This window comes from Lithobates pipiens, unplaced genomic scaffold (genome assembly GCF_037356315.1).
Source record: "Lithobates pipiens isolate NorthernLeopardFrog02 unplaced genomic scaffold, aLitPip1_a1.2 Scaffold_3, whole genome shotgun sequence".
Lineage (NCBI taxonomy): Eukaryota > Metazoa > Chordata > Amphibia > Anura > Ranidae > Lithobates > Lithobates pipiens.
Genome location: NW_027507790.1, coordinates 276,405,410 through 276,419,919, shown reverse-complemented (window position 1 = coordinate 276,419,919; position 14,510 = coordinate 276,405,410). Strand labels below are relative to the sequence as shown.

At 44.9% G+C, this 14,510-nt stretch overlaps 1 protein-coding gene across 1 annotated transcript in view; it reads right to left on the bottom strand.

Annotated features, from left to right (window-relative positions):
- LOC143940047 (vomeronasal type-2 receptor 26-like) overlaps nt 1-14,510 on the bottom strand; it is a 92,192-nt gene that overhangs the window by 40,180 nt on the left and 37,502 nt on the right. Inside the window, exon 3 of the mRNA XM_077461095.1 lies at nt 7,852-8,634. Coding sequence (XP_077317221.1) covers nt 7,852-8,634 — 783 coding nt within the window. The remainder of the gene's footprint in view (nt 1-7,851; nt 8,635-14,510) is intronic.

Below are 14,510 nucleotides of genomic sequence, written 5' to 3'. Positions count from 1 at the left end.
TGAGTTAAAGTGATAAAGAGGGGGGATACTTAAACTTTGTTGCCACCCCCCTGTGATGAAGTCTGAAGTGACAAAACACGTCGGGGCGTGGCTACACGGCAACGCTGAGATGGTGACTCCATGTGTATGACGGAAGCTACGAGGAGATTGCAACACTAAGTCACCTGGAATGTTTGGAATTTTAACAAGGTGATTTTGAATCTTTTATGATGTAAAGTATATATTTGTGAATTCGTATGTTTCTATGCATTTCTAGCTATTACTATTAATAAACTGATTACCTTAAGGTGTTTTTACATTATTGGAGGCTCTGTATCAATTTCTATTCCCACATGTGGAGAGTGTCTTTATTAACCTGGATGGAGATTGACGTGTATAAGCAGCTCTTCAATAACGTCTAATGCCGCGTACACACGATCGGAATTCCGGCCAGAAAAAGACCAATGAGAGCTTTTCATCAGAAAATGCGATCGTGTGTATGCTCCATCGGAATTTAGCTGTCCAAATTCCCGCCAGTCAAAAATTGATAGCATGTTCTCAATTTTCCCAACGGAAAAACTTTCTATTGGAAATTCCGATCATGTTTATGCAATTCCGACACGCTAAAAATCATGCATGTTCAGATTCAACTATGAGACAGAAGCTATTGGCTACTGGATTTTGAACTTCCTTTTTCTAGTCCCGTTGTACATGGTGGACGTCACCACATTCTTGGCAGTCGGAATTTGGTGTGACCGTGTGTAGGCAAGACAGCTTGAGTGGAATTCCATCGGAAAAACCATCAGAGCTTCTTCCGACGAGAATTACGATTGTGTGTACGCGGCATAATAAGTCCATATTTGCCAGACAAGATAGTGAACGGCAACAGCATCTGGTGAGATTTATTCTTAAGGGAGTGGACTTGGCACACATTCTTTGGTGAAGGATTTTGGTGGATCAAAGAGATTTTGTTTCACTATTGTTTCATCACTTTAAGTTGGACTATATTACATTATTGATTTGCATATGTTGGAGCATATATATATTTTTGGATATGCCATATGGACAGTTTTCATTATGTATGGGTGTTCTATGTTGATCATTTCACAATGCTCATATTTAGGAGATTTGTAGATTAATTTAGTGTACTACTGTGCAATTATTTTCTTTCTTTGTTAAATTGACATTTGTTTCATCTCATTTGCATGCATTATTGCAGTGGGAAAACATATATATACTGTGACATACTGAAGCAGAGCATTGGAAACTGGGCTGCAGGGCAGAATTCCAACATGATAATGTCCCCAAATACACCTCCAAGATGACCGCTTCCTTGCTACAGAAGCTGAGGGTAAAGGTGATGGACTAGCCAAGCATACATCCAGACCCAAACTCTATTGAGCATCTGTGGGGCATCCTCAAATGGAAAGTGGAGGAGCGCAAGGTCTCTAACATCCACCAGGTTTGTGGTGTCATCATGGAGGAGTGGAAGAGGACTCCAGTTGTAAAGTGCTGCGCAAACTGTTGGGGCTATATAAATCCTGCATAATACCGTAATAATATTTTTGGATATGCCATATGGACACTTTTCATTATGTATGGGCGTTCTATGCTGATCATTTCACAATGCTCATATTTAGGAGATTTGTAGATTAATTTGAGATTTGCAGGGGGCACATTTGCAACTGGGGCTCTTTCTCAAAGTGGTGATTTCTATAAGTGGAAGCACTTCTGACACTTATCATTAACTGATTATCTGACTGTATCATCTGAGAATCTCTTCTCTCACCCTACAGGTATGTGCTAACTGAACCATCTCCACCCAAAAACTGAAACACTGCTATCTGATTTTAATATGTGTCTTTAACCACCTTCAGACCGGACCATTTTGCTGGTAAATGACCAGAGGTCTTTTTACAATTTGGCACTGCGCTGCTTTAACTGGTAATTGCGCGGTCATGCAATGTTGTACCCAAACAAAATTTGCGTCCTTTTCTTCCTACAAATAGAGCTTTCTTTTGATGGTATTTGATTGCCTCTGCGATTTTTATTTTTTGCGATATAAACGTAAATAGACCGCAAATTTTGAAAAAAAATGATATTTTCTACTTTTTGTTATTAGAAAAATCCAATAAACTCAATTTTAGTCATACATTTAGGCCAAAATGTATTCAGTCACATGTCTTTGGTAAAAAAAAAAGTCAATAATTGTATATTTATTGGTTTGCGCAAAAGTTGTCACATCTACAAACTAAGGTACGTTTTCTGGAATTTACGCAGCTTTTAGTTTACGACTGCCTATCTCATTTCTTGAGGTGCTAAAATGGCAGGGCAGTACAAAACACCCCAAATGACCCCATTTTGGAAAGTAGACACCCTAAGGAAATTGATAAGTGGCATGTTGAGCCCATTGAATATTTTATTTTTTTGCCTCAAGCGATTGAATAATGACAAAAATTTTTTTATTTTTTTTTTTTTTAACACAAAGTTGTCACTAAATGATATATTGCTCACACATGCTATGGGCATATGTGAAATGACACCCCAAAATAAATTCTGCTGCTTCTCCTGAGTACGGGGATACCACATATGTGGGACTTTTTGGGAGCCTAGCCGCGTACGGGGCCCCGAAAACCAAGCACTGCCTTCAGGCTTTCTAAGGGCGTAAATTTTTGATTTCACTTCTCACTACCTATTACAGTTTTGAAGGCCATAAAATGCCAAGATGGCACAAAACCCCCACAAATGACCCCATTTTAGAAAGTAGACACCCCAAGCTATTTGCTGAGAGGCATTTTGAGTCCATGGAATATTTTATATTTTGCCACAAGTTGCGGGAAAATTACAAACTTAAATTTTTATTTTTATTTTTTTCACAAAGTTGTCACTAAATGATATATTGCTCACACATGCTATGGGCATATGTGAAATGACACCCCAAAATAAATTCTGCTGCTTCTCCTGAGTACGGGGATACCACATATGTGGGACTTTTTGGGAGCCTAGCCACGTACGGGGCCCCGAAAACCAAGAACCGCCTTCAGGTTTTCTAAGGGCGTAAATATTTGACTTCACTCCTCACTACCTATTACAGTTTTGAAGGCCATAAAATGCCAAGATGGCACAAAACCCCCACAAATGACCCCATTTTAGAAAGTAGACACCCCAAGCTATTTTCTGAGAGGCATGTTGAGTCCATTGAATATTTTATATTTTGCCACAAGTTGCGGGAATATTACAAACTTTTTTTTTTTTTTTTTTTTTTTCACAAAGTTGTCACTAAATGATATATTGCTCACGCATGCCATGGGCATATGTGAAATGACACCCCAAAATAAATTCTGCTGCTTCTCCTGAGTACGGGGATACCACATATGTGGGACTTTTTGGGAGCCTAGCCGCGTACGTGGCCCCGAAAACCAAGCACCGCCTTCAGGCTTTCTAAGGGCGTTACAGTTTTGAAGGCCATAAAATGCCAAGATGGCACAAACCCCCCCCAAATGACCCCATTTTGGAAAGTAGACACCCCTAAATTTAGGGGTACACTAGTGAGACTAGGTAATAAATGGCGGGTGCCCTGAAACTATAAAAAAAATAACTAACCAACCAGCGTCACCTGTAACAGTTATATGGTGATCACTGGTGAAAGGGTTAACTAGGGGGCAATCAGGGGGCTTTATGCGGTAGTATATGGGGGTCCCTGGCGCTATAAAAAGCTGCGGCGAACCTAAATACCTACCTGCCTAACTAGCGTCACCTGTGACACTAATACAGTGATCAGAAAAACGATCGCTTATTAGGCTGGGTTCACACTGGAGCGATGTGGGAACGCCACGAATGCGCGGCGGGTTCCCGCATCACATGCCTCCCGGCGGCAGTTCACACTGCCCTATGCGAACTGCTGGGAGTGTCAGTGAAATGTTAATGACACCCCCAGATCAGTTCGCATATCGCAGTGCGATCTGCAAACTCGGATCGCATGGTGTGAACACCCATGCGATCCGATTCTGCTGCGGACCAAAAAAGTGTCCCGTGCGAGTTTGCGGCGGGTGCGGCGGGTGCGACACGAATTCAGCCATACTATCTGTATGGCTGAACTCGAATCGCACAGAGATCGGATGTCATTTGCACTGCGGTGCGAATCACATCCGTTCTCATAAACCGCTACAATGTGAACCCAGCCTTAGTGACACTGGCGACGGGGGGTGATCACGGGGTTAAACCTTTATTGGGGGGGTTAGGGGGGTACCTTAGAACTAAAGGGGGCTAACCCTAACTGCCCTAACAGTTATTACAGTCACAAATGACACCCGCCGGGTGATCAGGGGGTTAAACCTTTATTAGGTAATAAATGGCGGGTGCCCTGAAACTATAAAAAAATAACTAACCAACCAGCGTCACCTGTAACAGTTATATGGTGATCACTGGTGAAAGGGTTAACTAGGGGGAAATCAGGGGGCTTTATGCGGTAGTATATGGGGGTCCCTGGCGCTATAAAAAGCTGCGGCGAACCTAAATACCTACCTGCCTAACTAGTGTCACCTGTGACACTAATACAGCGATCAGAAAAATGATCGCTTATTAGGCTGGGTTCACACTGGAGCGATGCGGGAACGCCATGAATCCGCGGCGGGTTCCCGCATCGCATGCCTCCCGGCGGCAGTTCACACTGCCCTATGCGAACTGCTGGGAGTGTCAGTGAAATGTTAATGACACCCCCAGATCAGTTCGCATATCGCAGTGTGATCTGCAAACTCGGATCGCATGGTGTGAACACCCATGCGATCCGATTCTGCTGCGGGCCAAAAAAAGGGTCCCGTGCGAATTTGTGGCGGGTGCGGCGGGTGCAACACGAATTCAGCCATACTATCTGTATGGCTGAATTCGAATCGCACAGAGATCGGATGTGATTTGCACTGCAGTGCGGTGCGAATCACATTCGTTCTCATAAACCGCTGCAATGTGAACCCAGCCTTAGTGACACTGGCGACGGGGGGTGATCACGGGGTTAAACCTTTATTGGGGGGGTTAGGGGGGCACATTAGAACTAAAGGGGGATAACCCTAACTGCCCTAACAGTTATTACAGTCACAAATGACACCAATGCAAAAAAAAAAAAAAAAAAAAAGCAATTGGTGTCACTGTGACTGGGGGGGCAGGGGTAATTGGGGGGTGATCGGGGGGTAAAGGGGGGTGTGAGTGTGCCTGGCATGTTCTACTGTGTAGTGTAGTGCTTGTGCAACTCACCGATGCTCTCTCCTCGGTGCCGGAACGAAAAATACCGACACGGAGGAGAGAATACATCACTTCCTCTCCTGTGTTTACATTACAGGAGAGGAAGTGATGTCACGGGACATTTTCATTCGTTGGGAGCGATCGCGAGGGGGTGGCCATGAATGAATGGCCGTCCCCTCGTCCGGGATCGCTCCCGAACGAATACCGACCGCCGCAGGCACCGGGCGGGGGCCCGATCGGGCCCCCGACCGGCGGGCAGGCAAGGACGTACATGTAAGCCCTTATGCCTGCCCGTGCCATTCTGTCGACGTACATCGTCGTGCGGCGGTCGGCAAGTGGTTAAAAATGCTGGTATGCTATTTTTGCTCAACAGGCCTGTAGACCTGTCCACATTACAATGCTTTATTATCTCCATTGTCTTACCCAAAATGATGTCCCGTCTAACTTTAGTGCCCTCTTGCTAGTCTGTTTCTGAAGTTAGAATTTTGCCCTGTTAACCAGCCAACCTTTATTTACTCCTGAGTGATAATTGAACCCACCCACACCCCACTCCTTTCAGTATAAAGATACGTTTCTTTTTGGGGGCAAATTTGCAACTGGGGCACTTTCTCAAAGTGGCGATTTCTATAAGTGGAAGCATTTCTGACTCTGCACTTCAGCGAATGCACAAAGCAAAGGGACACAAGAAAATACTTTGAAAAACACCACACAGACATCAGGTGACCTTGTTTACTCCTTCACCTCTTTCTCCTTGTAACATGCCCTCTCTGCCACTCCTTTTGACAGCTTTGTCCTCTATCCTAAAACTATCTCTCCTCCACCTCTCTTCTCCCCCCCACAGCATATATATATATATATATATATATATATATATATATCACCCTCACTTCTGTCCTCTCCTTATTACTGCACCCACCAACTCCTGCTAATTCTAAATCCACACACACTAAAAATCTCCAAGATCCTGGGTCATGTCCCTTCATTTAAATCCCACTGCCATATTACCTCCATCACCCTCCTGCTTCTCTTAACCTCTGGAGATATATCCCGAAACCCTGGCCTTCCATCATCAAACTGTACCCCATGCAGCCATCACCCTGCACCCCCTGGCAGCAGCAGCAATCAACAAAATTTAGTTCCCATTTCTATTCTTCCCAAGACCAGACTCCCTTTCTCTTGTGCCCTTTGGAACTCCCACTCTGTCTGCAACAAACTCACCTCTCTCCATGACATCTTTATCGCCAACTCATTTAACCTACTCGCCATTACCGACACCTGGCTCCACGAATCTGACACTGCGTTTCCTGCTGCCCTATCCCACGGTGGTCTTCTTTGGACTCACTCCCCCAGATCCAATGGACGTAACGGAGGAGGTAACGGAATCCTTCTAGCCCCACATAGCACTTTTCAGGTACTTCAGCCACCTCCCTCTCTGTCACTCTCCTCTTTCGAAGCACACGGCATTCGTCTTTTCACTCCAATTTCTCGAAGGATAGCAGTGATCTACAGGCCCCCTGGACCAGTATCAACATTTCTTGATGACTTCTCTGCCTGGCTACACTACTTTCTTTCTTCTGAAATTCCCACAATCATTCTCTGGGACTTCAACATCCCTATTAATACTAACACTCCTGCCCCTTCCAAAATTCTTAGCCTAACATCCTCCTTTGACCCGAAGCAGTAGATACACGCTCCTACTCACTCCAAAGGCAATTTCCTTGACCTAATTTTTTCTCACCTTTGCACTCCATGCAACCTCTCTAACTATCCATTCCCTCTCTCTGATCACCACCTTATTAGTTTCACTCTCTCCCTCTCCTTATCCTCCTCTCCCTCCAACCATCTTAAAGTTACGCGCAGAAACCTACGTCATCTCAACCCTTCTATTCTCTACTCTGCTATCGACAACCTCTACGACAAAATCTCACAACTATCCTGCACCAACTTAGCCACTTCTGTCTACAACACTTCACTTCTAGCCTCACTGGACTCACTGGCCCCCCTCACTACACACAGAATTAAGCCCCAACCGCTTCAAGCTCAGCAAACAGATGTTATTAGAAGTCTGAAATAATATAGTCGTGCTCATGAGCGCCTGTGATGTAAGACCAAGTCTCAGAGAGATTTCAACCAATATAAATCTGCCCTCCAAAAATACATTTCCAGCCTCCTCTCTGCCAAGCAGACCTATTTTATCACTCTCATTAGCAACTAATCATCCCGTCCCCGTCAACTCTTCTCTACTTTCAACTTTCTACTTCGTCCTCCACTGCCTCCACCCGCCAACTCACTCACTGCCCACGAGATTGCCAATCATTTTGTCATGGTTATGCAGTGATCTTCCTCTGTTTGCTTACCTCCCCTCATGTGTTGTAGGTTTAGGAGATATTTCTGGGACCTACAGGTAAGCCTTAATCTAGGCTTACCTGTAGGTCAAAGTGGTTTGTAAGGGTTTACAACCACTTTAAGGTGCCATAAACAAAGCAATTAGTAAAATACCATCAATCCTTCCACAATAAAAAAAAAAAAAAAAAAAAAAAAACAACCATTTATTTATCTATATTTAAAACCTGTATAGAGAAATCAAAGATTTTGGGGATAGGATCATAGTAATATAAACACTTATACCCAACTTACTCTGTGCTGGAATCCATTTTGTTCATATTTATTTTTCTTCATGTACATCCAGTGTAGAGCATTGGCCAGAACATTTACAGCCCTGTATGCATAGACAGGCAGAGATGTATAATCATCAAATGCCTTCCAATATTTTACATCTCTACAAGGTTTTGCAGAAATGTTATATAGCCAATTAAAAAAGTCATTTTTCCGTGGGTGAGGGGAAAGGCATGAAAACAAAGAAATCCAAATATCTTCCAGTATTGGGTCAGTGAGGCAACGGGAGAAGCTGACACCATATTCAGGATTTCCGTCTTGTACGTATATTTTTTGTGCCCACAGAAATATGAAGCTGCAGTTGATTGCTGTTAAGTCCTCAAATGTTTTACTTCTTAGCTTACTCCATGAAGGCGGGAAAATAAATGTAATATTTTCCAAAGAAGAGGGCATAAACTGAGAAAAGTAATAAAAGTGTGATGCAAAAGTTTCACACGCTATGACAACTTTAGCTTTTGATTTACTAATAATCATCAATCCCACAATATCATGTACAATATCTGGTGTCAGTTTAATGATATAATCTACGCAGATTCCATGTTGGCTCAATATTTTACTCAGTTCTTGGGACTCATCATCACTGCTGCCATCATCTGATAGTATTATTCCAACCCAGTTCCACCCAAAATACTGCAAAAATTTTATAATAGCTGCATAATAGATCCGATTGTCTGGTGTCATGTGGAATAAAGTTGGATACAGTTTTCCATCACTCAGACGAGTGTCAGTGACTCGATAACTGACCTGGTTGACATGTTGGGAAATATTTTAATGAGATATTATTATTTAGACAATAAAAAAATGAGAAATACAATTTATAAATGATGGACCAAGGTCTCTTCATCATATATTGTTCTAATAAAAAAGTAGTACTGTTTTGGACCCGAACTAGAACAGCTCGGTACCTTGTTTCTGTCCCCCTGGCCAAATTAATGCTTAATATAAGAGTGTGCACACTTGAAGTCAGACACTGACACGCAGTATATAGATACTTCTCCTTTTTATTTCCTGAACTCCGGGTGATATACAATAAGCCGGATATCTTACTATCAAATAAAAAATGAGATAAAAGACAGCGTGTACAAACCACAAATTATACATATTCATTATTGTGACGAAGGATAAGCTTTTTAGCTGGGTCATGTCTAAAAAAGGGAAAAGCGAACTATTGTAGCTAAAATAGGGTCTTGTTCTCAGCCCCCTTCCTCTTGGGTGTAGTCTCATGTTGCCGAAAACAGGCGCAATCTTTTTTTTTTTACGTTGCTCTTTTTTAACCCTTGCAGTTTCGTTCCACATGAAGGGAGAAGCTGGCAGACATCTTAATTATGATTAAATGAGTATGATTAAGGTTGATAACTGATAATGAAAGATAAGCACTTATATCTATAAGAGTACCAGAAATAGGCATTTCACTTATAACAATCATGATCACATCCATTACAGTTCCCCCCTTGAAATGCTTATTTCACTAAACTGTCCCTCACACTAAAAGACCACCTAAGACCACCGGCTTATCATTCCCCTCTGCAACTCTTTTAAGCTGTATATAGGGAAAGGGCAGTGACTAGCTCACCCTCCCCCCTGATACAGCTGGTGAAATGTAGCCAGGTATTGTCTATCCCTATGGCCCTACACAGCTGCTCGGGGGAGGGTGACTGTAACGGAGCGTAACACATAACTATCATCATAGGCATCATCATATCTTACATAAACATTGTCGTCATCGTCTGGGGTTTCTTGGTTCACCAATGTAGGGGTAGCTTGATCAACAGCCTTTTCCCCACACTTCCTGATGCAGGGGAGAATGCAGCAGATTATAGCTGCCATTACCAGGATAGCTACTCCTATCTGGGTCAACAATCCCTGCCATCCCCCCTTTATCCAGGTAAAATACTGATCCCAGGGATTGGTGAGCCCTGAATTCTGTTTTAGCTCTCTGGTTTCTGGATGGTTAAGGTCTGAGAATCTGGTTTCTGCAGCCATAGTATCCTCAAAGGTATGGTTCGCTATAGCTACCATGTCCCCTATTATTTGCATATGGGGCTTCAGGGGGTTAGAGTTAGGTGCAAACTGGGAACCTGTCCACTCTGGATTGTTGAACATGTCTTTTAGTTGGAAAGGTTTCTTATCGCTGTAATACCCACTTCCCCACCATATACCGAAAACATAGATCCCGCTGTCTCCTGGGCTAGGGTTTTCAATGGTCAGTCTAAACTCCTTTTCAGCATACCGTCCTTGTTGTTTGTTAATTGTCATTCTGTCTAGAAGTGATTTCCCATTCTTGTCTTTCCTATTTTTGGCGGTTTTGGGCTCATATCCCCATTTTGTATCTCCAGTGTTCCAACCCACTGCTCCCCAATAATCACAGTTGTCACCCCAGTAGGTGTCAGTGACACACACATACAAGGTTCCCAGATCCAGTGCTATGTCTCTGACTGAATAATCTGTGCCCAGTATCTTACCATAAGGGGATATGAATGTAGCAACACGTGTGTTAGATGAGTTATACCAGAATTGAGTCATACCATCTTTTTGTTTTATGGCCACCTCTTGGGCCTGAGCATAAATCACAACAAAAAGGATAAATAGGATCATGGCTTGGTCCCCTCAGGCTCTCCTTCTTCTTCGGGCATGGGGACTTTCTTGCAATGTGAGGCGTGCATCCACGAGTTCTTTCCGGCCACTTTTACTGATGTAGAGGTTGTCAGAAGGACTTGGAAATTACCATCATATCTGGGTTCAAGGGTCTGTTTCCTCACAAACTTCTTCACCAAAACCAAATCTCCAGGGATTAACCTGTGTGATCCCATGTCTAATTCAGGATCTGGGATAGAGGAAAACACTTGCACATGCATATGGGTTAATTCTCAAGATAAAGCAGTCACGTAATCAGTTAATACATCAGATTGTAGTTGCAACTGTTGTGGAAAATAACAACCCAGTCTGGGTGCTGAACCAAACAATATATCATAGGGTGACAAACCACGATTTCCCCTTGGGGTGTACCTGACACTGAACAGGGCAATGGGTAGGCTGTCTGGCCAACTCATTCCTGTTTCCTGAGACATTTTCAGCATCCTGGAGTTTATTGTGCCATTTAGCCTTTCCACTTTCCCACTACTCTGAGGGTGGTATGGGGTGTGAAAGGCTAGTGTGACCCCTAAGGCTGTCTGAGGCCATGAAAGCCGGCCCCTGATCACTCTCTATAACCTCTGGGACACCATATCTGCACACTATTTCGGACAAGAGTCTTTTTGCGGTAGTCTTGGTGGTCATATTGGTAACCAGATACGCTTCTGGCCATCCCGAAAACATGCAAATGACCGTTAAAGCGTAGTCATATCGGCCACTTCTTGGCATCTGGATGTGGTCGATCTGTATCCGCTGGAAGGAATACTGGGCCTTTGCCAAGTGTTTCAAGGGTACCTTTTCTGTTCTTCCAGGATTGCATTTGGCACAGATAGCACATGATCTGCAGAAGTTGTTGGTAAGCGGGGTGATACCTGGGGCTAGGTAGTATTTGTTGATTAAGGCATTCATCAGAGTTTTCGGAAGATGAGAGGCACCATGGGCCCATTGTACCACTGCAGGGAACATTGTCCGTGGTAGGCACGGTCTCTTGTTCAACTCCATGATTCCTTCAACTTCTGTGGCTCTTTTCTTGATCCACACATCCTTCTTTGTCAGCTGCCTCCTGTTCCTTGAGGTGAGTTCTGCTCACAGGAGGGTTTTGCAGAGTCATGACCGTTTGCATTGTCTCTTCGAGATCATCTATCGGGTCATCTAGGATAGGTGCTGCATTCACTCTGCTGACCACTTCTCACGTCCCATCTGCTGCTTGCTTTGCGGCAGTATCTGCCAGGTGATTGCCTCGTGCTTCTCGGGAGATCATTTACCATGCACTTTTACTTTAAGTATGGCTACTTGTGTTGGGAGAAGTAAGGCATCCAACAATTTCTTGATAGCTGTGCTGTGTTTCACAGGTGTTCCTGCAGCTGTCAGGAACTCTCTGATTTTCCAGATGATCCCAAAATCGCAGGCCACTCCCAGAGCATACCTCGAGTCTGTGTAAATGTTGGCTCACTTGCCTTCGGCCAATTTGCATGCCATAGTAAGAGCTTGCAGTTCTGCTTCTTGGGCAGACATAGAGGGGGGTAATGCCGAGGCCTGGAGAACTGTGTCTTCAGTAGTGAATGCATATCCTGTGTGGTACCATCCAGCCTCATCTGCATATCTGGAACCATCCACAAAAATTGTCAGGTCAGGGTTCTCAAGGGCCGTTTCACTGACTGTCGATAGGTGTGATGTCTCCATCTTCATCACTTCAAAGCAGTCATGAGCAGTTTGGTGAGGATCATCTTCCAAAAAGGTTCCCCCCTCGAGAATGGGAAGCAGAGTGTATGGGTTGAGAGTATTACATCGAAGGATGGTAATGTTGTCGGGGAGAAGCAAGGCACACTGAAGTCTGAGGTGCCTCTGTGAAGACAGGTGACTGGGCTGGGTCTGGTTCAGTATGGCAGTGATGTCATGCGGGGTGAGGAGGGTTAAGGGATGGCCCAGAACGAGGTATGCAGTCTTGTCTAGGAGAATTTGCGCCACAAAAACAGCTCTGAGGCAAAAGGGTCTTCCCCTCGCCACTGAGTCCAATTGGCCAGAGTAGTCTACTGCCATGGGTTTGGGTTAGAACTGCTGTGGCATGTCCTTGTCTCTCTGAGACAAACAGTTGGAAAGTCTTTCCATAGTCAGGTAGGCCCAAAGCGGGGGTCGTCAAAAGAATTTCAAAGTTGTTCACAGCTTCTGGTGAAAGCAGGAAGGGGTCGGATTTCAAAGCTTCGTAGAGCGGTTGCATCAAAAGGGAGGCTTCTGGGATCCAAGCATGGCAGTAGGAGATTAGTCCTAGGAAAGCATGGAGCGGCTTCTGTGTCGGGTGCCTTGGGAGATGCAATGACCTAGTAAAATCACTTTCTCTCTACACTACTGGACTTTTTGCTTTGAAGCCTTACAACCTTGTTCAGCCAGGTAGTGGAGGAGGCTCTCTGAAAATATGGAGGCGTCACCGAAGGTATTCGCACACAGCAGGGGGTCATCAACATACTGGAGGAGGACAATGTCCGGGTGGAGTTTCATCCACGTGTCCAGGATGAGTCCCATTGCTTTGGCAAACTGGGTAGGAGAGTTCTGCGCACCTTGGGGCATGACAGTCCAGGTGTAACAGAGGCGTGGCAACACATTGGGGCATGGCATCGGTCTTGGTGGGCAGTCTAAATAGGGTGTACCAGAGGCCATCATGAGAGGAGTAATTCTTTTACTACCCTGTGTTGATTCTAAACCCTTTGCCACCAACAACAACTTATCACTTTCCATTGTCTTGTACTCTGGTCGTGCTAGAAGCAGACCCTTCCAGATCGGTTCCCTAAGACCTGAGACAAAGGCAGCAGTCAGCATCTGCACATGTGCTTTGATCTGCTTGCTGAACCCCAGGTCATTGAACACTTGTGTAATTCTGGTATGAAATTTCTCAACTGTTTCCACCTTATCTTGTGTCATATCCTGTATACTGGTCACTTGATCTGCCAAGCGATCTTGAGCCCATGTTTTCAACCGGGCCACGAATTCGACCCCTGAAATTTTAAATCCCGCCATGCACACCTATATGATTTCTGGATCTGCTCAATCCTTCTATAAAAAGCCATGGGCTGTTTTTCTGGGGCCGGCAGGCCGGCAACCAGGCTGACAACGTTCTTGGGAGTGAAAGTTACATACATTAGGGGAGTCCCCCGTGCCGCACTTATCCCCCCGGGGGTGGTCCAATGTGTGTGGGTGGTTGGCTAATGGGGGGTCGTGTTAGACCCCTTCCACCAGGTACAGGTGGCCAGTGTGAATCAAGTCCTTGAAGCCAGTGTTGAGAAGGGTGAGGAGGTTGGGAAGGGTATTGTGGTGACACATATGAGTCGTTGAACAAGGAATCCATGTTAGTCTCGAAATGTGGGTCATATTGTGGGAATGTAACATTATGTCTTGGTGGGACTGTATTCGGGGCCAGTGGGACCGTGGTTGCACTGGTGTCTATGTTAGTTATATCCCCGGACACCACAATGTTCTGTGCACTGGGATTTGTCTGGTTACACTGGTCAGGACTACGGTGGGAAAGACCGGCATGAACTGCCGAGGTATCCGGGCTGTGGTGAGTGGGACTGGCATGAACTGGCGATGCTGCCTGATCCATCCCATCAGTGTGGTCTGGCCCCAGCATCTCCACCACAAACTGGTCTTGTGTTTGGTCCATTGAATCAGTCACAGAATGGACGGAAGAGCTATCCGGGCTTGCCTTACCATCCCGGGAACCTGCCATCATCAGTGGGGTTGGTTGAGCAGAAATAGGGATGAGTTGGGCCTTGTAGTATGTTCCGGTCAATTGGTCTATCACCGGGTATATGTGTGTGGGCTCCAGTTTGGGCGGCAGTGCTGGTGGGTCAGGCGAGTGAGGTGTACTATAGTGATGGCAGTTGACTGAGGGGTACAAAGATAGGTATGCCTTGCCAACCGTCAAACATGGCGGAGGAGGTATTCCTTGTTGGTCTATTTCTTGCTGCGTAGAGGCAGTAAGGGGAGGTGCCGTC